Source organism: Myxine glutinosa, chromosome 9 (assembly GCF_964187855.1).
Source record: "Myxine glutinosa chromosome 9, kmMyxGlut1.1, whole genome shotgun sequence".
Lineage (NCBI taxonomy): Eukaryota > Metazoa > Chordata > Myxini > Myxiniformes > Myxinidae > Myxine > Myxine glutinosa.
Window position 1 is genome coordinate 124,150,753 of NC_136269.1, and position 27,025 is coordinate 124,177,777.

Sequence of the window (27,025 nt, forward strand, 5' to 3'; positions counted from 1 at the left end):
ATTAGAAGTGGCCTTGGGAAAACTCCACAATTAAAGCTGCCTTAAACATGGACATACACCTTAGCATGGAAAACCCCATTCGGGAGTGGGGGGTGGGGTGGGGGGGAAATGAAGCCGCTACAACCTCCATCTTGTGACCCTAATTAGTCCTTCTGTCAAGATTGGTTGAGATTGGAAAAGGAACGACTGAATGCATGTGAAGAAGACAGACAGACAGACACCAAATTGCCTATTTTAGAAAATTAATTTCTCACAAATTGAGGTGCATTATTTTACATCGTGTTAATTTTGGCCATCACTTGTTTCAGGGGTGAAACCATACAAGTGTCAGCATTGCGATTATGCCACATGCAACCAAAGCAATCTGCGAAGCCATGAAGAACGACACCAGCCTGATCGTACTCACCTGTGTGATATCTGTGGCAAAAATTTCAGGTCGAAGGCCACCCTTAGCAGTCACAAGCAGCTGCATAGCAGAGGTAATTGCACACATTGATAAATTAATCTCTGTACATAAATTGCAGCATTTATTCTGTTATTTTGCTCTGTACTTCAGCGTCCGACCACCCACTACACCTTCCCATCACATATCATCATCAGGGCAAATTGTGAACTTTTTCATGCAGAAGCTCATGTTGTGTTGAATTGTGCATTTTATGATGTCGAAGCTCATGTTGTGTTGAATTGGGCACTTTTTGATGTAGAAGCTCATGTTGTGTTAAATTGTGCATTTTATGATTTAGAACCTCATGTTGTGTTTAATTGTGCATTTTATGATGTATAAACTCATTTTGGGGTGGTGTGTGCACCTTATAATTAAGCTCAAGTTGGGGGGCGAGGGGATGGGAATGGGTGTTGTCAACTTTATGTTCTAAAAGTTCATGTTTTGTGAATTGTGCACGATATGCTCACTATGAGGGGTGACTATATATATATATATATATATATATCTATATCTATATATATATATATATATATATATATATATATATATATATATATATATATATATATATATATATATATATATATATATATATATATATATATACAGTGTATATATATATATATACATATATATACATATATATATATATATATATATATATATATATATATACATAACATACATACATACATACACATACACACACACACACACACATACCCCTGACTAACCATCTAACCCCTGACTATCTCCTCTCCTCCCTCCTTTGTGCTTTGCATATTTCCCTATTGAGTCTTCTTTTTTGAAATTGTTTTTATGTTTTGCTATGCATTATGTTTTGCACTCTGTCAAAGCGTCTTTGGGCTTCCTGAAAAGCGCTATATAAAATAAGTGCATTATATATGCATTATATATATATATATATATATATATATATATATATATATATATATATATATATATATATATATATATATATATATATATATATATATATATATATATATATATATTGTTGCGAATATGGAATTTGGCCTCCATATCCGCTTGTAAATATTCCCCTATTTTCTCCAATACTCCCCAACTTTCCCCAATCCCCCATTCCCTAGTCCCATTGCATGTAAATAACAATCAGTAGAGCCGACCTTCCCCTTATTCCCCCATTAAATGTCGTGCCCAGGTCCACCGCACCACACGTAGACAACTTTCGGACATCTTCCTAGTTATTCTTAATCTATGTCAGTTAAGGCCTCGTTTCCATTAATTATGACTCTTCGTTGCACCAGAATGTGATTATATGGCATCAGTAGTGAGTTTAGGACCTTTCCCATACCTCCTCCCATCTTCTTCCCCAAACAACAACTACAACAACAATTACAACTACAACTACGACTACAACAACAGAGGGGCGGGGAGTGTGCGTCCTCACACCGGCTCGGTTACCCGCCATGACCATGCGCTCCACGGCGTTACCCCGAAGGGGCTGGCTGTCAGCTCCTCGTCAGGGGCGGAGCCAGTAACCCCCCCACGCACCCAATGAGAAGCAACGTGCCGATTCCATCTGGGGCGGAGCTAACGAGCCGAGGGCGTGTCACTCCCCGCCGGATATACGCGGCCCCGCGCCGGACGTGACGACAGATGCGCCTCAGCTTGGAGAGAGAAGCCACCGCCACCCCCAGCGCGACGATACCTCCCCGCATCTTTGGACCGGACCGGACCGTACTGTACCCTGCCCCGAGCCCAGGAGGACCTGGAGCCATCGATACCCGCTTTCCTGTCATCAACCCCCGTGTGAGTCAGCCGTTGTCCCGTTTGTCTGTCGTCTGTCCGGGGTTAATATAAGAGTGTGTCTAAGTGCCTGTCTTTCTGTGATTATACCTCTAGCCCCTGTAATCTGACCTTTCCGTACGAATATAATCTCCTCCGGAGGTCTTGAGAATTGAAACATTGGTGTCGTATTGTGTTATTGTAATCCAGCCGGGTGTCTTCTTTTTCTTATTGAGCCAGCATCGCGCGACTAGTCAACGTTCGGGCACAATCGGGTAACTTGTGCAGACGTGGTCATACCATAAAACCGCTCGGTAAATAACATCCAAGCCACGTCTGTAACAATTGGTGTCGGGAGTGAGATTCGAGGCCCGACCAAATTTTGAAAAAAAAAAAAAACGAATAGAGGAAAAAAAAAAAATTTGGTCAAAATTTGGAGCGGCCGAAATTTGTTTTGTTTTACAAAACCCGAATTTTGAAAGTCGCGCTATGGCGGATCAAGACGGCTGGGGTCCGGTAGGGGAGAGTGAAGCAGGGTCGGTCCAGGACCAAATTGAGACACGTGAGGAGAGCGAAACAGCGGGGGTAGCAAACGCACAAAATGGCGCCTCGCTGGTCACCGCGCCCGCGACCGTAGCAGCGCCGCCGATGGATTGGGGCCTATTTATGGAACAAATAAAGGCGCTCATGGTCCAGACAAGTGAAGACCTGAGGAATGACTTGGGAAACCAAATGGGGGTAATGGGGAACCGGATGGATGCTCAGAGTGAGCAAATGGGGGTAATGAGGGACGAAGCGAGGGGTACCAGTGAGGGGTTAGACAATAATTTTGAGAAGTTAGACAAGAAATTTGGGAAGTTAGACAATAATTTTGAGGGGTTAGACAACGGGATAAAAGAGGTGAAACATGGGTTAACGGGGGTAGAAAACAGAATGGCCGCTCAAGAGAATCAAATGGAAGGGATGCAAAAGGGGTTAGAGGGGGTAGAAAATAGAATGGCTGCCCAGGAGAATCAGATAGAGGGAGTGAAAAATGGGTTAGAGGGGTTAGAAAACAGTATGGAAGGCAAATTGAGGGACATGAGGGACCAAGCGGAAAGGGAAGTTAAACAAATGGAGCAGCAGATAGAGGGGGTCAGAATGGGGGTAGAAACCAAACTGGATGCTCACAGGGAGGAAATGGAGCAGATGAGGGTGGCATCTGGGCAGGAGATGCAAGTGATGGGAGAGGAGATCAGAAGAGGAGTGAGTGAGGAGGTCGGAGGAGTGCGCGAGGAGGTGAGGCACTGTAAGGAGCACATGGAGAAGGAGGTGAGAAAGGGGACTGTAAAGTTACAAGGGGGCATAGAGGACCTGACGCAGGAGGTGGAGCAGCTGACGGTGGGACAAAGGGAGTTAGTGGAGCAGGTTCAAAGGAACACTGCGGTATTAGGAGGTTTAAAAACGACACAAAACGACATAAAAAACGACTTGATAGCGACAAAGAGGGAATGTCAGATGGTACGTGAGGGACTGACAACGAGGTTGGACGAGGTGATAGAGGTAATGGAGACGAAGGACCGGCAGGTGAGGACGCACCTGGAAACGGTCAAGGTAGCCTTAGAGGATGAGCTTGAGGAGACGTACCGGGGAATAAAAGAGGTGAAGCACAAATTAGAAGAAGTGGAAGAAGGGATGAGCGAAATTAAGAAGCGACGGAGAGGGGATAAGAAAGAGATAAAAGAGGAGATAAGAGAATTGGTCCAAAGTCTGTGTTTGGATCGTGATGATGTGCTCATTAACCGGATGAGGGATTCGCAGGTGATGGAGGAGAAGCGAAGAGGAAGAGGACCCGGTGTAAGTGGTGACCAATATGGTCGTGCGTATGATGCGCCAGGGGATTTAAGAAGCTTGGGGGTCGAGATGGACCCGGGTGTTCGTGAGAGGCCACTGGTGAAGTGTGTGACAGGTCTGGTGTGCGAAAGAGGAGGTGTGCGAGAAAGTCCGACTCTGGGGTGTGTGAGGAAAAAGTGTGTGCCAAGGAGTGAGGGTGTTGGCGAGAATGAGTCGGTCGTAGCGCGTGTGCGAGGGAGCACATGGAAGCGCGGTGTGGTGAGTGTTACAGAGGGTGTAACGCAAGAGTGTGCGCGAGGAAGGTGTGTGACGGACAGGTGCATGAGGAAAGAGTGTGCTGTCAAGAGTAAGGGTGAGTGCGCTGTCAAGAGTGGAGGTGAGAGTAGTTTGAGTGGCACGGAGCGTGAGTTGGTTGTGACAGGTGAGCGAGGATGTACACCTGGGATGGAAGGATGCACACCTGGAATGGGAGAGCGTGGTTGGGAATGCACGCTGGAATTGGTAGTGAGGCACGTGGTTGGGTGTGCGAATGAGAGCACACCTGTGATTGTCACAGAGGAGGTGACCGAGGAGGGGGCGCGAAGAGGTGTATTGGTGAGGTGTGCGAGCGACGAATGTGTGCCAAAGTGTTCGGTGGTCAGGTGTGTGACCAAGGCTGTGAGTGGAATGAGTGTACCTGGGTGTGTAAGGAAAGGTACGAGGAGCATGGGCACGGCTGGATGTGTGAGCAAGGAACGGGCTGCGGGGTGTAAGCATGCAGGGGAAGCATCGACGTTAGACGGGGTAGAGTGTAGAACGACTTATAGCCGAATCGGGCCCTCGGTGCGTGCCGGGCCTCGCTTTGAACGGCCGCGTCCAGGCTCCACTAGGCGGAGCTGGCAGCCCGATAGGAAGGGTCGTTATGGCGACCACGTTTTGTTGAGACGTGCCGGCAGGTCGAGATCGGGACATTGGATGGCTCCACGCCGAGGTGATGCGTGGGATCTCGGCCCGGGTAAGCCCCCGTCCCTGCACCGAGTGCCGGACGCATCCAGCCGCTGGCACAAAACAACCAGCATCCATTGCTTGGCTTTACGAAGCCGGGCTTTGGACAGGGATTGGCGCACCGAGAGGTATTAGTGAGTCGACCGGGTGATGAGGTTAGTGTTTTGGACCCAAAATTGGAGAAAAACAAAATTTGATGATTGGCAAGGGATTGGCAGTAGTGATTGGCAGATGATGGGTAGTGATTGGCAAATTTTTAATTTGTTGAAATTTGATGTGCAAAATTGGTAGTGAGAGACCCCCGATGTGGTGGGATGGCATCCCTGCCACCCTTCCCATGTGTGGGGGGCAAAGGAGCTATAGCTTATGGGGTGTATGGCAGTGAAAACTAGCCCGGGTGGGTTAGGATATTGTGTGTAGGGATCTAGCGAAGATGACAGTAGGTAACGTTAAGGTTAGTTAGTGACTGATACCTGTAGTGGGGACGCAGGTAGATTAGTGTGGATTATAATGACGAGGGAGCGCAATAGTTAAAGGGACGACTGGGAAGCGCAAGTTTCAGAAGGGAGTAGTTAGCTGAGATGATGCTGTGTGTGTGAGGATTGAACAGGTGTGATTGCACAGGTGTGCAACTGGACAGGTGTGTGGAGCAGTGTATGAGTAGTGAGTGTTGTGGATCAGCGCGAATGCGCTTGGGGAGAGAAGGGTGCAGGTGGCACCAGGTGTGAGAGCACAGGTGTGCAGGTACAGGTGTGTGGAGAGAGTTGGAGTGAGTGGTACGGAGTGGTGTGCATGGTGCGAAGGTGTGGATGGGGGAAGAGTGGACCCCTTTCACGAGCACCCGGGGCGGGTAGTGTAAGTGTTAGGTAGAGGGTGCAGGTAAATTGTGGTTGGATATTGGCATTTGTGGTGCGGTTGCAGAATGGTGTTGTGAATGGGTGCATTAGTGTTGTGGAAATGGCTGGGCGTGTAGCCTGTTAGTGTGTGTAGTTGGTTGGGCACTCCACCACTGTGAGGATGTCGGCCAGGTGAGGCCGCAGGTGGGCTCTGGGAGCCGGTAGTTGTGAGTGGGTGCCTGAGGATCCCGGGTGTGGATCGGGCAGCCCAGTGCCAGAGAGGGCACGGAGTGGGGAGAGAGCCAGAGGGCCTTCCCCTGGTAGTTAGGTTAGGGTAAGGAGCAGGTAAGCTCGGAGGCAACTGCAGTGGTGGAGGTGTGCAGGTGGGTAGACCCACTGGGAGAGGTACACGTCGCAGCCCAGAAATTGTACGAGGGCACCGGGAGATGAATCGGGGGAGTGAGACCCCAAATTGAAGAGCACCACAGTTTGGCCAATGGGAATTGGTTTTTAGAACCCATAGTGTAAGAGGGCCAATGGTTTGGCCGGAGAAAGACCCCGGGTAGTGTAAAGTTGTTAAAGTCATTTAGGCGATAGTTAGGATTGATGAACCTGTCGCACCATACGCAGCCACTTACCTGTGGTGATGATGATGACTCCACACCTGTGTTTTCTTTGTTTTGTTGCAGGAGATGAATCGCTGTGTGGATTTGTGAGACGCATCACGACGTGGATGAGACATTGGGGTGATTCCATCTCTCCCTCCCTAGGAGGGACTGATGATGAATTGGTAATGGCAAATTTTGATGTGCAGTTGGAGATGGCAAATTTTGATGAGAGTTGAAAATGGCAAATTTGATTGGTTAGGAGGGAGAGAAGACGAATTTGGTATATGGGAGGAACGGGGAAGACAGTAGGGATGTTTGTTGATTTGTAAAGTAGATGTTTATGGGTAGTGTTGTGTTGTGTGGATACAGTAAGGGGTAAGGGAGGGGCCATGTAGGTTACCTGGTGGGGGGGGGCGTACGATAGGAACGTACCTGTCTCACCTGGTTCCCATGTGCCCCCAGTGTGCATCACCTTACATTGCGTGCACTTTTGCGCCCTTACCACCTTACTCACTTGTCTGCTTCTTTTGTCTCCCACCTCCGAGGATCTGGCTTTGGGGTAGAGAGAGAGGAGAGAGAGGTGCTGGCTGCGCAGTTGTGGGCCTGCACTTTCGCTGTTTGCTGCCGGGATCGATACACCATATGGACCGCAATGTTTGTGGCCACCCACAATGGACCGCAGTTCGTTTGCGGCCAAGCACCACCCGGGGATGGACCTATGGGTCAACGTGGAACCTATGCCATAAAGGTGAACCACTGTTAATTAACACCACTGAAGGCCACACGAAGAGCAAGAGACACCTGCAGGGTTAGGGGTTGTCGAATTTATTTTTATTCCAATGAACAATGGTGACTGCACCGATTGGTGGTGGGGTGGTGCTGTTGATGCTCGGGAAGGGTGCTCTGCACGTTATTAAAGGCCGTCGGCCACAGAGCACTCGTGGGTTGGTGTATCGATGCTGGCAAGCGCGCTCTCTCTATGCATAACATCTGCATGTGTTCCTCCAAAAACAGGTCCTGGATCGTAGTGTAGATATCAGCGTAATCTTGTAAATAATGCTCCCTACCGGCTGTATGTTTAGTTTGAGAATTCTTTCCGGATTCGGTTATCCTGTGGGTGTGTTTCTGTGAGGAGAAGGGTGCAACGTCGCAGGGGGACATATTTACTCATTTGTGAATATCTGTAAAACTGTCGCACTCAGGGTAGAGTTAATAGTAGAGGGAACTACATTGCGTGCCACACTAAAGTAGGTAAAAATTTATCGGGTCGGGACGCCCCGAGGGTAGAGAAGGGTGCAATGTTGCGAATATGGAATTTGGCCTCCATATCCGCTTGTAAATATTCCCCTATTTTCTCCAATACTCCCCAACTTTCCCCAATCCCCCATTCCCTAGTCCCATTGCATGTAAATAACAATCAGTAGAGCCGACCTTCCCCTTATTCCCCCATTAAATGTCGTGCCCAGGTCCACCGCACCACACGTAGACAACTTTCGGACATCTTCCTAGTTATTCTTAATCTATGTCAGTTAAGGCCTCGTTTCCATTAATTATGACTCTTCGTTGCACCAGAATGTGATTATATGGCATCAGTAGTGAGTTTAGGACCTTTCCCATACCTCCTCCCATCTTCTTCCCCAAACAACAACTACAACAACAATTACAACTACAACTACGACTACAACAACAGAGGGGCGGGGAGTGTGCGTCCTCACACCGGCTCGGTTACCCGCCATGACCATGCGCTCCACGGCGTTACCCCGAAGGGGCTGGCTGTCAGCTCCTCGTCAGGGGCGGAGCCAGTAACCCCCCCACGCACCCAATGAGAAGCAACGTGCCGATTCCATCTGGGGCGGAGCTAACGAGCCGAGGGCGTGTCACTCCCCGCCGGATATACGCGGCCCCGCGCCGGACGTGACGACAGATGCGCCTCAGCTTGGAGAGAGAAGCCACCGCCACCCCCAGCGCGACGATACCTCCCCGCATCTTTGGACCGGACCGGACCGTACTGTACCCTGCCCCGAGCCCAGGAGGACCTGGAGCCATCGATACCCGCTTTCCTGTCATCAACCCCCGTGTGAGTCAGCCGTTGTCCCGTTTGTCTGTCGTCTGTCCGGGGTTAATATAAGAGTGTGTCTAAGTGCCTGTCTTTCTGTGATTATACCTCTAGCCCCTGTAATCTGACCTTTCCGTACGAATATAATCTCCTCCGGAGGTCTTGAGAATTGAAACATTGGTGTCGTATTGTGTTATTGTAATCCAGCCGGGTGTCTTCTTTTTCTTATTGAGCCAGCATCGCGCGACTAGTCAACGTTCGGGCACAATCGGGTAACTTGTGCAGACGTGGTCATACCATAAAACCGCTCGGTAAATAACATCCAAGCCACGTCTGTAACAATATATATATATATATATATATATATATATATATATATATATATATATATATATATATATATATATATATACATATATATATATATATACATATATATATATATATACATATATATATACATATATATATATATTGTTGCGGATATGGCATTTGGCCTCCATATCCGCTTGTAAATATTCCCCTATTTCCCCAATACTCCCCAACTATCCCCAATCCCCCATTCCCTAGTCCCATTGCCTGTAAATAACACTCTGTAGAACCGACCTTCCCCTTTTTCCCCCATTAAATGTCGTGCCCAGGTCCACCGCATCTCACGTAGACAACTTTCGGACATCTTGCTAGTTATTCTTAGTCTATGTCAGTTAAGGACTCGTTTCCATTAATTCTGACTCTTCGTTGCACCAGAATGTGATTGTATGGCACCAGTAGTGAGTTTAGGACCTCCCCATACCTCCTCCCATCTTCCCCATGAAACAACAACAACAACAACAACTACAACAACAACAACAACAACTACAACAACAACAACAACAACTACAACAACAGAGGAGATTGGGGGCGGCGCGGCGCGGGGAGTGTGCGTCCTCACTCCGGCGTGGTTAGCCGCCATTGCCCATGCGCTCCACGGGGTTACCACGAAGGGGCTGGCTGTCAGCTCCTCGTCAGGGGCGGAGCCGGTAACCCCCCCGCACCCAATAAGGAGGGCGGACCGATTCCATCTGGGGCGGAGCTAACTCGCCGAGGGCGTGTCACTCCCCGCCGGATATACGCAGCGACTTACCGGACGTGACGTGAGATGCGCCCCCAGCTTGGAAAGACAAGTCGCGACCTCCGAGCGCTGAGCGACCTCCCCGCATCATTGGACCGGACCGGGTCGATTTTGCCCCTGAGCCAAGGTGCACCTTGAGCCATCGAAGACCTGCCCCTCCTTGCCATCAATCCCCGTGTGAGTCAGTTTTGTCCCGTTTATCTGTGGTCTGTCGGGAATAAGATAAGTGTGTCTAAGTGCCTATCTTTCTATGCTGTCCCTCTCATTCCTGTAATCTAACCTTCCGCCATATTATAACCTCCTCCGGAGGTCTTGAGAACCGTATCCCTGGTGTCGTGTCATTTTAATCCCAGCCGTTGTGTCCTTTTCCTTCATTGATCTAGCGTAGCGCGACTCGGCCAAGGTTCGAGTATAATCGGGTAACTTGTGCGGACACGGCGGCCATTCCGCTCGGCCCACCATAACATCAAAGTCGTGTCTGTAACAATTGGTGTCAGGAGTGTCGGATTCGGACCTGGGACTAAATTCATTTAGCCCAAATTTTGGAACACCAATTGTACCACTAGGGTAACAATTGGTGTTGGGAGGTAGAATTCGATCCGGAGCGCGTTTCCCGCGCTCGAAATTATAACGGCGAAATTTGATTTTGTTTTACGAAAATAAAAACCCGAATTTTGAAAGTCGCGCTATGGCGGATCAAGACAGCTGGGTTCCGGTAGAGGAGAGTGAGGCAGGGTCGGTCCAGGACCAAATTGAGGGACGTGAGGAGAGCGAAGCAGTGAGGGTAGCAGACGCACAAAATAGCGTCGTTGCGCCCGACGTTGCGGGCGCGCGAAATGGCGCCTCGCACATAGCTACGGCGGCCGCACCCGCTGCACAAGTGGGAGGGATGGCCCAAATGCAGGCCCTCATGGAGCAATTTATGGCGCAAATGCAGGCGTCCCTCAACCTGCAGAAGGACGATATGAGGGCTCAGAGTGAGCAAATGAGGGCTGATAGTGAGCGATTGGGTGAGCAATTGGGGGTAATGGGAAACCAAATGGGGGTAATGAGGGACGAAGCGAGGGGTACCAGTGAGGGGTTAGACAATAATTTTAAGGGATTAGACAAGAAATTTGGGAAGTTAGACAATAATTTTGAGGAGTTAGACAAGAAATTTGGGAAGTTAGACAATAATTTTGAGGGGTTAGACAACGGGATAAAAGAGGTGAGAAATGGGTTAATGGGGTAGAAAACAGAATGGCCGCTCAAGAGAATCAAATGGAAGGGATGCAAAAGGGGTTAGAGGGGTTAGAAAACAGGATGGAAGGCAAATTGAGGGACATGAGGGACCAAGCGGAAAGGGAAGTTAAACAAATGGGGCAGCAGATAGAGGGGGTCAGAATGGGGGTAGAAACCAAACTGGATGCTCACAGGGAGGAAATGGAGCAGATGAGGGTGGCATCTGGGCAGGAGATGCAAGTGATGGGAGAGGAGATCAGAGGAGGAGTGAGTGAGGAGGTCGGAGGAGTGCGCGAGGAGGTGAGGCACTGTAAGGAGCGCATGGAGAAGGAGGTGAGAAAGGGGACTGTAAAATTGCAAGGGGGGCATAGAGGACCTGACGCAGGAGGTGGAGCAGCTGACGGTGGGACAGACGGAGTTAGTGGAGCAGGTTCAAAGGAACACTGCGGTATTAGGAGGTTTAAAAGCGACACAGAAAGAACTAAAAGATGACTTGGTAGCGACGAAGAGGGAATGTCAGATGGTACGTGAGGGACTGACAACGAGGTTGGACGAGGTGATAGAGGTAATGGAGACGAAGGACCGGCAGGTGAGGACGCACATGGAAACGGTCAAGGTAGCCTTGGAGGACGAGCTGGAGGAGACGTACCGGGGAATAAAAGAGGTGAAGCAGAAATTAGAAGAAGTGGAAGAAGGGGTGAGCGAAATTAAGAAGCGACGGAGAGAGGATAAGAAGGAGATAAAAGAGGAGATAAAAGAATTGGTCCAAAGTCTGTGTTTGGATCGTGATGATGTGCTCATTAACCGGATGAGGGATTCGCAGGTGATGGAGGAGAAGCGAAGAGGAAGAGGACCCGGTGTAAGTGGTGACCAATATGGTCGTGCGTATGATGCGCCAGGGGATTTAAGAAGCTTGGGGGTCGAGATGGACCCGGGTGTTCGTGAGAGGCCGTTGGTGAAGTGTGCGACAGGTCTGGTGTGCGAAAGAGGAGGTGTGCGAGAAAGTCCGACTCTGGGGTGTGTGAGGAAAAAGTGCGTGCCAAGGAGTGAGGGTGCTGGCGAGAGTGAGTCGGTCGTAGCGCGTGTGCGAGGGAGCACATGGAAGCGCGGTGTGGTAAGTGTTACAGAGGGTGTGACGGGAGAGTGTGCGCGAGAAAGGTGTGTGACGGACGGGTGCATGGGGAAAGAGTGCGCTGTCAAAGGCAAGGAAGAATGCACACCTGTGGTGAGTGTTACAGAGGGTGTAATGGGAGAGTGTGCGCGAGAAAGGTGTGTGACGGACAGGTGCATGAGGGAAGAGTGCGCTGTCAAGAGTAAGGGTGAGTGCGCTGTCAAGAATGGAGGTGAGAGTAGTGAGAGTGACAAGGAGAGTGAGTTGGTTGTGACAGGTGAGCGAGGATGTACACCTGGGATGGAAGGATGCACACCTGGAATGGTAGAGCGTGAGTGGGAATGCACGCTGGAATTGTTAGTGAGGCACGTGGTGGGGTGTGCGAATGAGAGCACACCTGTGATTGTCACAGAGGAGGTGACAGAGGAGGGGGCGCGAAGAGGTGTGTTGGTGAGGTGTGCGACCAACGAATGTGTGCCAAAGTGTTCGGTGGTCAGGTGTGTGACCAAGGCTGTGAGTGGAATGGGTGTACCTGGGTGTGTAAGGAAAGGTACGAGGAGCATGGAAACGGCTGGATGTGTGAGCAAGGAACGGGCTGCGGGGTGTAAGCGTCCAGGTGAAGCATCGACGGTAACCGGTTTAGAGGTTAGAGCGACTTTTAGCCGAATCGGGCCCTCGGTGCGTGCTGGGCCTCGCTTTGAACGGCCGCGTCCGTGCTCCACTAGGCGGAGCGGGCAGCCCGATAGAAAGGGTCGTCATGGCGACCACTTTTTGTTGAGGCATTCCGGCAGGTCGAGATCGGGACATTGGATGGCTCCACGCCGAGATGGTGCGTGGGATCTCGGCCCGGGTAAGCCCCCGTCCCTGCACCGAGTGCCGGACGCATCCAGCCGCTGGCACAGAACAACCCGCATTCATGGCTTGGCTTTACGAAGCCGGGCTTTGGACAGGAATTGGCGCACCGAGAGGCATTAGTGAGTAGACTGGGTGATGAGGTTAGTGTTTTGGACCCAAAATTAGAGAAAAACAAAATTTGATGATTGGCAAAGGATTGGCAGTAATGATTGGCAGATGATGGGCAGTGATTGGCCAAATTTTTGATTTGTTGAAATTTGATGTGCAAAATTGGTAGTGAGCGATGGGCCCGGTGGGTAAGGGGGGCATCCCTGCCACCCTTCCCATGGTGGGGGCAAAGGAGCAATAGCTTATGGGGTGTATGGCAGTGAAAACTAGCCCGGGTGGGTTAGGTTATATTGATAGGGCCCTAGAAGATGACATTAGGTAACGTTAAGTTTAGTTAGTGACTGATACCTGTAGTGGGGACGCAGGTAGTTTAGTGTGGATGATAATGACGTGGGAGCGCAATAGTTTAAAGGGACGACTGGGAAGCGCAAGTTTCAGAAGGGAGTAGTTAGCTGAGATGATGCCGTGTGTGTGAGAATTGAACAGGTGTGATTGCACAGGTGTGCAACTGGACAGGTGTGTGGAGCAGTGTGTGAGTAATGAGTGTTGTGGATCAGCGCGAATGCGCTTGGGGAGAGAAGGGTGCAGGTGGCACCAGGTGTGAGAGCACAGGTGTGCAGGTACAGGTGTGTGGAGAGAGTTGGAGTAAGTGGTACGGAGTGGTGTGCATGGTGCGAAGGTGTGGATGGGGGAAGAGTGGACCCCTTTCACGAGTACCCGGGGCGGGTAGTGTAAGTGTTAGGTAGAGGGTATAGGTAAATTGTGGTTGGATATTGGCATTTGTGGTGCGGGTGACAGAATGGTATTGTGGATGGGTGCATTAGTGTTGTGGAAATGGCTGGGCGTGTAGCCTGTTAGTGTGTGTAGTTGGTTGGGCACTCCACCACTGTGAGGATGTCGGCCAGGTGAGGCCGCAGGTGGGCTCTGGGAGCCGGTAGAGTTGTGGATGGGGCCCGAGGATCCGGAGGACGGACCCGGGTAGCCCAGTGCCAGAGAGGGCACCGAGTGGGGAGAGCGCCAGAGGGCCTTCCCCAGGTAGTTAGGTTAGGGTAAGGAGCAGGTAAGCTCGGAGGCAACTGCAGTGGTGGGGGTGTGCAGGTGGGTAGACCCGCTGGGAGAGGTACAAGTCGCGGCCCAGAAATTGTGCGAGGGCACCGGGAGATGAATCGGGGGAGTGAGACCCCAAATTGAAAAGCACCACAGTTTGGTCAATGGGCATTGGTTTTTAGAACCCATAGTGTAAGAGGGCCAATGGTTTGGCCGGAGAAAGACCCCGGGTAGTGTAAAGTTGTTAAAGTCATTTAGGAAATAGTTAGGATTGATGAACCTGTCGCACCATACGCAGCCACTTACCTGTGGTGATGATGATGACTCCACACCTGTGTTTTCTTTGTTGTGTTGCAGGAAGGAGAATTGCTGTGTGGATTTGTGAGACGCATCACGATGTGGATGAGACATTGGGGTGATTCCATCTCTCCCTCCTTAGGAGGGACTGATGATGAATTGGTAATGGCAAATTTTGATGTTCAGTTGGAGATGGCAAATTTTGATGAGAGTTGAAAATGGCAAATTTGATTGGTTAGGAGGGAGAGAAGACGAATTTGGTTTATGGGAGGAACGGGGAAGACAGTAGGGACGTTTGTTGATTTGTAAAGTAGATGTTTATGGGTAGTGTTGTGTTTTGTGGATACAGTAAGGGGTAAGGGAGGGGCCATGTAGGTTACCTGGTGGGGGGTGGGGGGGCGTACGGTAGGAACGTACCTGTCTCACCTGGTTCCCATGTGCCCCCAGTGTGCATTACCTTGCATTGCGTGCACTTTTGCGCCCTTACCACCTTACTCACTTGTCTGCTTCTTTTGTCTCCCACCTCCGAGGATCTGGCTTTGGGGCAGAGAGAGAGGAGAGAGAGGTGCTGGCTCCGCAGTTGTGGGCCTGCACTTTCGCTGCTTGCTGCCTGGATCGATACACCGTATGGACCGCAATTTTGGTGGCCACCCACAATGGACCGCAGTTCTTTTGCGGCCAAGCACCACCCGTGGATGGACCTATGGGTCAACGTGGCACCTATGCCATACAAGGTGAACCACTAACAGTTGGCCCCCTGACGGCCACAATAAAGAAATGGACGCGGTTGGCGCCTTTCTTTATTTTTGAAAGAAGCCAGAAGGCCAAGTGCACCACATGAAGAGCAAGAGACACCTGCAGGGTTAGGGGTTGTTGTTTTTATTTTAATGAACAATGGTGACTGCACCGATTGGTGCTTGGGGTGGTGCTTTTGGTATTGGAAGGGGTGCTCTGCACATTATTAAAGGCCGTAGGGCCACAGAGCACTCGTGGGTTGGTGTATCGATGCTGGCATGCGTGCTCTCTCTATGCATAACATCTGCATGTGTTCCTCCAAAAACAGGTCCTGGATCGTAGTGTAAATATCAGCGTAGTCTTGTAAATAATGCTCCCTACCGGCTGTATGTTTAGTTTGAGAATTCTTTCCGCGATTCGGTTATCCTGTGGGTGTGTTTCTGAGAGGAGAAGGGTGCAACGTCGCAGGGGGACATATTTACTCATTTGTGAATATCCGTAAAACTGTCGCACTCAGGGTAGAGTTAATAGTAGAGGGAACTACATCTGAGTGCCACACTAAAATAGGTAAAAATTTATCGGGTCGGGACGCCCCGAGGGTAGAGAAGGGTGCAATGTTGCGGATATGGCATTTGGCCTCCATATCCGCTTGTAAATATTCCCCTATTTCCCCAATACTCCCCAACTATCCCCAATCCCCCATTCCCTAGTCCCATTGCCTGTAAATAACACTCTGTAGAACCGACCTTCCCCTTTTTCCCCCATTAAATGTCGTGCCCAGGTCCACCGCATCTCACGTAGACAACTTTCGGACATCTTGCTAGTTATTCTTCGTCTATGTCAGTTAAGGACTCGTTTCCATTAATTCTGACTCTTCGTTGCACCAGAATGTGATTGTATGGCACCAGTAGTGAGTTTAGGACCTCCCCATACCTCCTCCCATCTTCCCCATGAAACAACAACAACAACAACTACAACAACAACAACTACAACAACAGAGGAGATTGGGGGCGGCGCGGCGCGGGGAGTGTGCGTCCTCACTCCGGCGTGATTAGCCGCCATTGCCCATGCGCTCCACGGGGTTACCACGAAGGGGCTGGCTGTCAGCTCCTCGTCAGGGGCGGAGCCGGTAACCCCCCCGCACCCAATAAGGAGGGCGGACCGATTCCATCTGGGGCGGAGCTAACTCGCCGAGGGCGTGTCACTCCCCGCCGGATATACGCAGCGACTTACCGGACGTGACGTGAGATGCGCCCCCAGCTTGGAAAGACAAGTCGTGACCTCCGAGCGCTGAGCGACCTCCCCGCATCATTGGACCGGACCGGGTCGATTTTGCCCCTGAGCCAAGGTGCACCTTGAGCCATCGAAGACCTGCCCCTCCTTGCCATCAATCCCCGTGTGAGTCAGTTTTGTTCCGTTTATCTGTGGTCTGTCGGGAATAAGATAAGTGTGTCTAAGTGCCTATCTTTCTATGCTGTCCCTCTCATTCCTGTAATCTAACCTTCCGCCATATTATAACCTCCTCCGGAGGTCTTGAGAACCGTATCCCTGGTGTCGTGTCATTTTAATCCCAGCCGTTGTGTCCTTTTCCTTCATTGATCTAGCGTAGCGCGACTCGGCCAAGGTTTGAGTATAATCGGGTAACTTGTGCGGACACGGCGGCCATTCCGCTCGGCCCACCATAACATCAAAGTCGTGTCTGTAACATCTGTAACTGTAAGTCGTGTCTGTAACTGTAACGTGTCTGTAACGTGTCGTGTATATATATATATATATATATATATATATATATATATATATATATATATATATATATATATATACACATATATATACATATATATATATATATATATATATATATATATATATATATATATATATATATATATATATATATATACAGTATATATACAGTATACATATACATACAGTCACGTGAAAAAGTAAGTACACCCCATGTAAAGTTTTGACTTTTTCAACATATTTCAACATACAACTATTTGATCTTCATTTCAACAATATTGATAGATAAAGGTGATATAACATAACAAATATCATGAAACATTTACATTTTGTAGTCCATTGTATAATTTAAATAAACATAAGTGCAAATTTCGCATGTGGAAAAAGTAAGTACACCCTTGGCTCTAATAGGTGGTATTTCCCCCTTTGGCAGAAACAACCTCAAGTAGGTGTTTCTTATAACTGTCTACCAGTCTCTGACATCGACTGGGAGAAATTTTTGCCCACTCCTCCATGCAGAATTCTTTCAGCTGTGCGATGTTTGAGGGGTTTATTGCATGCACAGCTCCTTTCAAATCCCCCCACAACATCTCGATGGGATTTATATCCGGGCTTTGACTTGGCCATTCCAGAACCCTCCATTTCTTTCTTTTCAGTCATTCCTTGGTGGATTTACTGGTATGTTTAGGGTCATTGTCATGTTGCAAGGTCCACCTTCGGTTGAGCTTCAACTTTCCGACAGATGGCCTCACATTATCCTCAAGCACCCTCTGGTACAATGAAGAATTCATAGTGGATTCTATGATGGTGAGCTGCCCAGGCCCTGATGCAGCAAAGCTGCCCCAAACCATAATATTTCAACCACCATGCTTTACAGTTGGTATCAGGTTCTTGTGGTCAAATGCTGCCTTTGGTTTTCGCCAAACATGTCTTCTGGTACTGTGGCCAAATAGCTCTACCTTTGACTCATCTGTCCAGAGCACATTGTTCCAGAAGTGCTGGTCTTTGCCTAGGTGTTCATTGGCAAACTTTAGTCTTGCCCTGATGTTCTTTCTGGACAGCAAAGGTTTCCTCCTGGCACACCTCCCATGTAGATCAAATTTGTGCAGCCTCTTTCTAATGGTAGACTCGTGCACTTTGACATCAACAGTGGCAAGAGCTACCTGTAGGTCCTGTGATGACATTCTGGGGGTACTTAGAGACTTCTTTCAGCATCTTGCAGTCTGCTCTCGGGCTGAACTTGCTGGGGCGGCCTGGCCTGAACAAGTTGGCAGTTGTTTGGAATCTTCTCCACTTGTAGATGATCTTCCGGACAGTCGATTGATTGATTTCAATCATTTAAATCCCTGCCCAGACTCGTAGGCATCTATAACCTTCTTTCTGAAGGCCTCAGAGAGCTCTTTTGATCTAGGCATGGTGATGCTGCACACATCAACAACAAAGAGCAAACCAAACTAAATGTCTGAGGTTTAAATAAGACAGGTTCTTCCAAGATCCTCTCTGACGATGTTCTAATCATTTGCACCTGAGCTGGTGCACCTGATTCTAATTTTAGGTATTTGAAGTAGTGATAAATGTCGGGGTGTACTTACTTTTTCCACATGCAAAATTTGCATTTATGTTTATTTAAATTATACAATGGACTACAAAATGTAAATGTTTCATGATATTTGTTATATTATATCACCTTTATCTATCAATATTGTTGAAATGAAGATCAAATAGCTGTATGTTGAAATATGTTGAAAATGTCAAGACTTTACATGGGGTGCACTTACCTTTTCACGAGACTGTACATATATATATATATATATATCATATTATATATACAGTCAGACCCCGCTATTCGTGGGGGATACGTTCCTGGAAAACCCATGAATAATGGGGCATTGTTTCAATGGAAAAAGGGGGATAGGTTCCCGAGTCACGAAAATCCACGAATAGAGAGGACCAAACCGCGAACGGCAAGGCAAAATCCACGAATGGTGACGCAAATCCGGAGAATGTCGACGTTAATCTGCGAAGGTCGATGAAAGTCCCGGAAATGGTGAGACAAAACCCCGAATGGTGGCGATAATCCACGAAGGTCGATGAAAATCCGCGAAGGTCGATGAAAATCCGCAAAGGTCGATGAAAATCCACAAAGGTCGATGAAAATCCGCGAAGGTCGATGAAAATCCACGAAGGTCGATGAAAATCCACGAAGGTCGATGAAAATCCGCGAAGGTCGATGAAAATCCCGCGAATGTATGCCACGGCATTGTTTCATTGGGGAAAAGGAGGATACGTTATAGGTTCCTGGCGTTCCTGATTCAAAGAAGAAATTTTTTATTGTTTAAAATGTTTTCGACCGCAAATGCACATGATTACAGTTTCACAAAAAATTGCTCACAATTAAAAAACGACAACACCAGGTATAGTACCATTTACAATTTATTGAATGAATGCACTTAGTTTATTAAAAGTGCTTAACCATACCTTACCGTGAAATTTTTAAAAAAACGACACGAGGTAAAGTAACATTTCCAATTAATTGAAGGGATGTGCTTACAGTTTACTAAAAATGTTTAACCATACCCTACCGTGAAAGTAAAAAAAACACAACACCAGTGTTGACATCAAGCCAAAGGTCGTTGCGAGGAGAAACATCGGATAACAATGTAACCATGTAACCAACAGGATCCCGATGTTCGTTTTCCCCTTCCCCGCCCTCCCGCCCTCCCTCTCTTCCGTGAATGTGTGCTGGGCGCCCTTGTTTGTCGTGTTTTATTTGTAGTAATCGTCATAAGGCATAGAAGAAGTTTCTGTCTCTTGTCCCTTTTTCTTCCCTCCCAAAAAGTTGCACTGTACATATTTGTAAATAAATCGAATCGTTAAACGTTTCCTTTCAAACTGTCCTTGAATGTCCTTTCTTTCATTGGTCCGGCGCCATTGCTCGCACCCAGAGTCGCGATCGGCCATAACAAAATTTGCATCAGACCAACGGTTGCTCGGCCGTCTAAATTTTCTAATTCTCTTCTCTTCACACCCCAACGTCTAATTCTCTTCTCTTCACACCCCAACGTCTAATTCTCTTCACACCCCAACGTCTAATTCTCTGCTCTTCACACCCCAACGTCTAATTCTCTTCACACCCCAACTTCCCGCTGCCTTCAACATATCTCCCACAACTCCCGTTGGCCCTCCTGCTTATTTATTTATATATATATATATATGTATGTATATATATATATATATATATATATATATATATATATATATATATATATATGTATATATATATTGTTACAGACGTGGTTGTGGATGTTGGTTTACCGAGCGGTTTGGTATGACCGCGTCTGCACAGTTTACCCGATTATACTCGAACCTTGGCCGAGTCGCGCTACGCTAAATCAATTGAGGAAAGGACACAACGGCTGGGTTTAAAATGACACGACACCAGGGGTACGGTTCTCAAGACCTCCGGAGGAGGTTATATTAGTTCGGAACGTTTAGATTACAGGGATGAGAGGTACAGCATAGTAAGGTGGGCACTTAAACACGGTCTTAATAGTAACCCCGACAGACGACAGATAAACGGGACAAAACTGACTCACACGGGGATTGATGGCAAGGAAGGCAGGTATTCGATGGCTCAAGGTGCACCTTGGCTCAGGGGCAAAATCGACCCGGTCCGGTCCAAAGATGCGGGGAGGTCGCTCAGCGCTCGGAGGTCGCGACTTGTCTTTCCAAGCTGGGGGCGCATCTGACGTCACGTCCGGTAAGTGGCTGCGTATATCCGGCGGGGAGTGACACGCCCTCGGCTCGTTAGCTCCGCCCCAGATGGAATCGGCCCGTTGCTTCTCATTGGGTGCGGGGGTTACCGGCTCCGCCCTTGACGAGGGGCCGACAGGCAGCCCCTTCGTGGTAACCCCGTTGGCGCACATGGGTAATGGCGGCTAACCGAGCCGGAGTGAGGACGCACACTCCCCGCGCCGCGCCGCCCCCCTCTGTTGTTGTAGTTGTTGTTGTAGTTGTTGTTGTAGTTGTTGTCATTGTTGTTGTTGTTGTTTCATGGGGAAGATGGGAGGAGGTATGGGGAGGTTTAAACTCACTACTGGTGCCATACAATCACATTCTGGTGCAACGAAGAGTCAGAATTAATGGAAACGAGTCCTTAACTGACATAGACTAAGAATAACTAGCAAGATGTCCGAAAGTTGTCTACGTGAGATGCGGTGGACCTGGGCACGACATTTAATGGGGGAAGAAGGGGAAGGTCGGTTCTACAGAGTGTTGTTTACAGACAATGGGACTAGGGAATGGGGGATTGGGGAGTATTGGGGAAATAGGGGAATATTTACAAGCGGATATGGAGGCCAAATGCCATATCCGCAACATTGCACCCTTCTCTACCCTCGGGGCGTCCCGACCCGATAAATTTTTACCTATTTTAGTGTGGTACTCAGATGTAGTTCCCTCTACTATTAACTCTACCCTGAGTGCGACAGTTTTACAGATATTCACAAACGAGTAAATATGTCCCCCTGCGACGTTGCACCCTTCTCCTCACAGAAACACACCCACAGGATAACCGAATCGCGGAAAGAATTCGCAAACTAAACATACAGCTGGTAGGGAGCATTATTTACAAGACTACGCTGATATTTACACTACGATCCAGGACCTGTTTTTGGAGGAACACATGCAGATGTTATGCATAGAGAGAGCACGCATGCCAGCATCGATACACCAACCCACGAGTGCTCTGTGGCCTTACGGCCTTTAATAATGTGCAGAGCACCCCTTCCCAGCACCAAAAGCACCACCCCAAACCCCAATCGGTGCAGTCACCATTGTTCATTAAAATAAAAACAACAACCCCTAACCCTGCAGGTGTCTCTTGCTCTTCGTGTGGTGCACTTGGCCTTCTTGCTTCCCTAGAAATAAAGAAAGGCGCCAACCGCGTCCATTTCTTTATTGTGGCCGTCAAGGGGGCCAACTATTAGTGGTTCACCTGTTTGGCATAGGTGCCACGTTGACCTAGAGGTCCATCAATGGGTGGTGCTTGGCCGCAAAAGAACCGCGGTCCATTGTGGGTGGCCACCAAAATTGCGGTCCATATGGTGTATCGATCCAGGCAGCAAGCAGCGAAAGTGCAGGCCCACAGCTGCGGAGCCAGCACCTCTCTCTCCTCTCTCTCTGCCCCAAAGCCAGATCCTCGGAGGTGGGAGACAAAAGAAAAGACAAGTGAGTAAGGTGGCAAGGGCGCAAAAGTGCACGCAATGTAAGGTAATGCACACTGGGGGCACATGGGAACCAGGTGAGACAGGTACGTTCCTACCGTACGCCCCCCCCCCCCCCACCAGGTAACCTACATGGCCCCTCCCTTACCCCTTACTGTATCCACAAAACACAACACTACCCATAAACATCTACTTTACAAATCAACAAACATCCCTACTGTCTTCCCCGTTCCTCCCATATACCAAATTCGTCTTCTCTCCCTCCTAACCAATCAAATTTGCCATTTTCAACTTTCATCAAAATTTGCCATTTCCAACTCATCATCAGTCCCTCCTAGGGAGGGAGAGATGGAATCACCCCAATGTCTCATCCACGTCGTGATGCGTCTCACAAATCCAACAGCAATCCTTACTTCCTGCAACACAAAACAAAGAAAACACAGGTGTGGAGTCATCATCACCACAGGTAAGTGGCTGCGTATGGTGCGACAGGTTCATCAATCCTAACTATTTCCTAAATGACTTTAACAACTTTACACTACCCGGGGTCTTTCCCTGCCAATCCATTGGCCAACTTACACTATGGGTTCTAAAAACCAATTCCCATTAACCAAACTGTGGTGCTTTTCAATTTGGGGTCTCACTCCCCCGATTCATCTCCCGGTGCCCTCGCACAATTTCTGGGCCGCGACGTGTACCTCTCCCAGCGGGTCTACCCACCTGCACACCTCCACCACTGCAGTTGCCACCCGAGCTTACCTAGCTCCTCACCCTAACCTAACTACCTGGGGAAGGCCCTCTGGCGCTCTCCCCACTCGGTGCCCTCTCTGGCACTGGGCTACCCGGGTCCGTCCTCCGGATCCTCGGGCCCCATCCACAACTCTACCGGCTCCCAGAGCCCACCTGCGGCCTCACCTGGCCGACATCCTCACAGTGGTGGAGTGCCCAACCAACTACACACACTAACAGGCTACACGCCCAGCCATTTCCACAACACTAATGCACCCATCCACAATACCATTCTGCAACCGCACCACAAATGCCAATATCCAACCACAATTTACCTATACCCTCTACCTAACACTTACACTACCCGCCCCGGGTACTCGTGAAAGGGGTCCACTCTTCCCCCATCCACACCATCGCACCATGCACACCACTCCGTACCACTTACTCCAACTCTCTCCACACACCTGTACTTGCACACCTGTGCTCTCATTCTTGATGCCGCCTGCACCCTTCTCTCCCCAAGCGCATTCGCGCTGATCCACAACACTCACTACTCATACACTGCTCCACACACCTGTCCAGTTGCACACCTGTGCAATCACACCTGTTCAATTCTCACACACACGGCATCATCTCAGCTAACTACTCCCTTCTAAAACTTGCGCTTCCCAGTCGTCCCTTTAAACTATTGCGCTCCCTCGTCATTATCATCCACACTAAACTACCTGCGTCCCCACTACAGGTATCAGTCACTAACTAACCTTAACGTCACCTAATGTCATCTTCTAGGGCCCTATCAATATAACCTAACCCACCCGGGCTAGTTTTCACTGCCATACACCCCATAAACTATTGCTCCTTTGCCCCACTCTTGGGAAGGGTGGCAGGGATGCCACCCTTACCCACCGGGCCCATCGCTCACTACCAATTTTGCACATCAAATTTCAACAAATCAAAAATTTTGCCAATCACTACCCATCATCTGCCAATCACTACTGCCAATCCCTTGCCAATCATCAAATTTTGTTTTTCTCTAATTTTGGGGCCAAAACACTATCCTCATCACCCGTCTACTCACTAATGCCTCTCGGTGCGCCAATTCCTGTCCAAAGCCCGGCTTCGTAAAGCGAAGCCATGAATGCGGGTTGTTCTGTGCCAGCGGCTGGATGCGTCCGGCACTCGGTGCAGGGACGGGGGCTTACCCGGGCCGAGATCCCACGCACCATCTCGGCGTGGAGCCATCCAATGTCCCGATCTCGACCTGCCGGACTGCCTCAACAAAAAGTGGTCGCCATGACGACCCTTTCTATCGGGCTGCCCGCTCCGCCTCGTGGAGCACGGACGCAGCCGTTCAAAGCGAGGCCCAGCACGCACCGAGGGCCCGATTCGGCTAAAAGTCGCTCTAACCTCTAAACCGGTTACCGTCGATGCTTCACCTGGACGCTTACACCCCGCAGCCCGTTCCTTGCTCACACATCCAGCCGTGCCCATGCTCCTCGTACCTTTCCTTACACACCCAGGTACCCTCATTCCACTCACAGCCTTGGTCACACACCTGGCCACCGAACACCTTGGCACACATTCGTTGGTAGCACACCTCACCAACACACCTCTTCGCGCCCCCTCCTCTGTCACCTCCTCTGTGACAATCACAGGTGTGCTCTCATTCGCACACCCAACCACGTGCCTCACCACCAACTCCAGCGTGCCTTCCCACTCACGCTCTACCATTCCAGGTGTGCATCCTTCCATCCCAGGTGTACATCCTCGCTCACCTGTCACAACCAACTCACTCTCCTTGTCACTCTCACTACTCTCACCTCCATTTTTGACAGCGCACTCACCCTTACTCTTGACAGCGCACTCTTTCCTCATGCACCTGTCCGTCACACACCTTTCTCGCACACACTCTCCCGTTACACCCTCTGTAACACTCACCACAGGTGTGCATTCTTCCTTGCCTTTGACAGCGCACTCTTTCCCCATGCACCTGTCCGTCACACACCTTTCTTGCGCACACTCTCCCGTCACACCCTCTGTAACACTTACCACACCGCGCTTCCATGTGCTCCCTCGCACACGCGCTACGACCGACTCACTCTCGCCAGCACCCTCACTCCTTGGCACGCACTTTTTCCTCACACACCCCAGAGTCGGACTTTCTCGCACACCTCCTTTTTCGCACAACAGACCTGTCGCACACTTCACCAACGGCCTCTCACGAACACCCGGGTCCATCTCGACCCCCAAGCTTCTTAAATCCCCTGGCGCATCATACGCACGACCATATTGGTCACCACTTACACCGGGTCCTCTTCCTCTTCGCTTCTCCTCCATCACCTGCGAATCCCTCATCCGGTTAATGAGCACATCATCACGATCCAAACACAGACTTTGGACCAATTCTTTTATCTCCTCTTTTATCTCTTTCTTATCCTCTCTCCGTCGCTTCTTAATTTCGCTCACCCCTTCTTCCACTTCTTCTAATTTCTGCTTCACCTCTTTTATTCCCCGGTACGTCTCCTCAAGCTCGTCCTCCAAGGCTACCTTGACCGTTTCCATGTGCGTCCTCACCTGCCGGTCCTTCGTCTCCATTACCTCTACCACCTCGTCCAACCTCGCTGTCAGTCCCTCACGTACCATCTGACATTCCCTCTTCGTCGCTATCAAGTCATCTTTTAGTTCTTTCTGTGTCGCTTTTAATCCTCCTAATACCGCAGTGTTCCTTTGAACCTGCTCCGTTACTTCTTTTTGTCCCTCCGTCAGCTGTTCCACCTCCTGCGTCAGGTCCTCTATGCCCCCTTGTAACTTTACAGTCCCCTTTCTCACCTCCTTCTCCATGTGCTCCTTACAGTGCCTCGCCTCCTCGCGCACTCCTCCGACCTCCTCACTCACACCTCTTCTGATCTCTTCTCCCATCACTTGCATCTCCTGCCCAGATGCCACCCTCAACTGCTCCATTTCCTCCCTGTGAGCATCCAGTTTAGTTTCTACCCCCATTCTGACCCCCTCTATCTGCTGCCCCATTTGTTTAACTTCCCGTTCCGCTTGGTCCCTCATGTCCCTCAATTTGCCTTCCATCCTGTTTTCTAACCCCTCTAACCCCTTTTGCATCCCTTCCATTTGATTCTCTTGAGCGGCCATTCTGTTTTCTACCCCCATTAACCCATTTCTCACCTCTTTTATCCCGTTGTCTAACCCCTCAAATTATTGTCTAACTTCCCAAATTTCTTGTCTAATCCCTTAAAATTATTGTCTAACCCCTCACCGGTACCCCTCGCTTCGTCCCTCATTACCCCCATTTGGTTTCCCATTACCCCTATTTGCTCACTATTCTTTTCCATAAGGGCCGTCATTTGCATCATAAATTGCTCCATGAGGGCCTGCATGTCAATCGGCTGCATGTTAAAGCCCGTTGATACAGCGGGCTCGGCTACCGCGCGCTCTTGCGAGGCGCCATTTTGCGCGCCCGCAACGTCGGGCGCAACGACGCTATTTTGTGCGTCTGCTACCCTCACTGCTTCGCTCTGCTCATGTCCCTCAATTTGGTCCTGGATCGACCCTGCCTCACTCTCCTCTACCGGACCCCAGCCGACTTGGTCTGCCATAGCGCGACTTTCAAAATTCGGGTTTTTATATTTTGTAAAACACAATCAAATTTCGCCGTTATAATTTCGAGCGCGTAAAACGCGCTCCGGATCGAATCTCACTCCTCGACACCAATTGTTACCCTAATGGTACAATTGGTGTTCCAAAATTTGGGCTAAATGAATTTAGTCCCAGGTCCGAATCCGACACTCCTGACACCAATTGTTACGGACACGACTTTGATGTTATGGTGGGCCGAGCGGAATGGCCGCCGTGTTCGCACAAGTTTACCCGATTATACTCGAACCTTGGCCGAGTCGCGCTACGCTAAATCAATTGAGGAAAGGGCACAACGGCTGGGTTTAAAATGACACGACACCAGGGGTACGGTTCTCAAGACCTCCGGAGGAGGTTATATTAGTTCGGAACGTTTAGATTACAGGGATGAGAGGTACAGCATAGTAAGGTGGGCACTTAAACACGGTCTTAATAGTAACCCCGACAGACGACAGATAAACGGGACAAAACTGACTCACACGGGGATTGATGGCAAGGAAGGCAGGTATTCGATGGCTCAAGGTGCACCTTGGCTCAGGGGCAAAATCGACCCGGTCCGGTCCAAAGATGCGGGGAGGTCGCTCAGCGCTCGGAGGTCGCGACTTGTCTTTCCAAGCTGGGGGCGCATCTGACGTCACGTCCGGTAAGTGGCTGCGTATATCC

General features: G+C 49.5%; 1 protein-coding gene across 2 annotated transcripts in view; it reads left to right on the top strand.

The window, feature by feature from the left end:
• Positions 1-27,025, top strand: part of ZFAT (zinc finger and AT-hook domain containing) — a 138,851-nt gene that overhangs the window by 73,846 nt on the left and 37,980 nt on the right. For both annotated transcript variants that reach the window (XM_078784881.1, XM_078784880.1), the window contains exon 14: positions 309-479. In XM_078784881.1, coding sequence (XP_078641007.1) covers positions 309-479 — 171 coding nt within the window. The remainder of the gene's footprint in view (positions 1-308; positions 480-27,025) is intronic.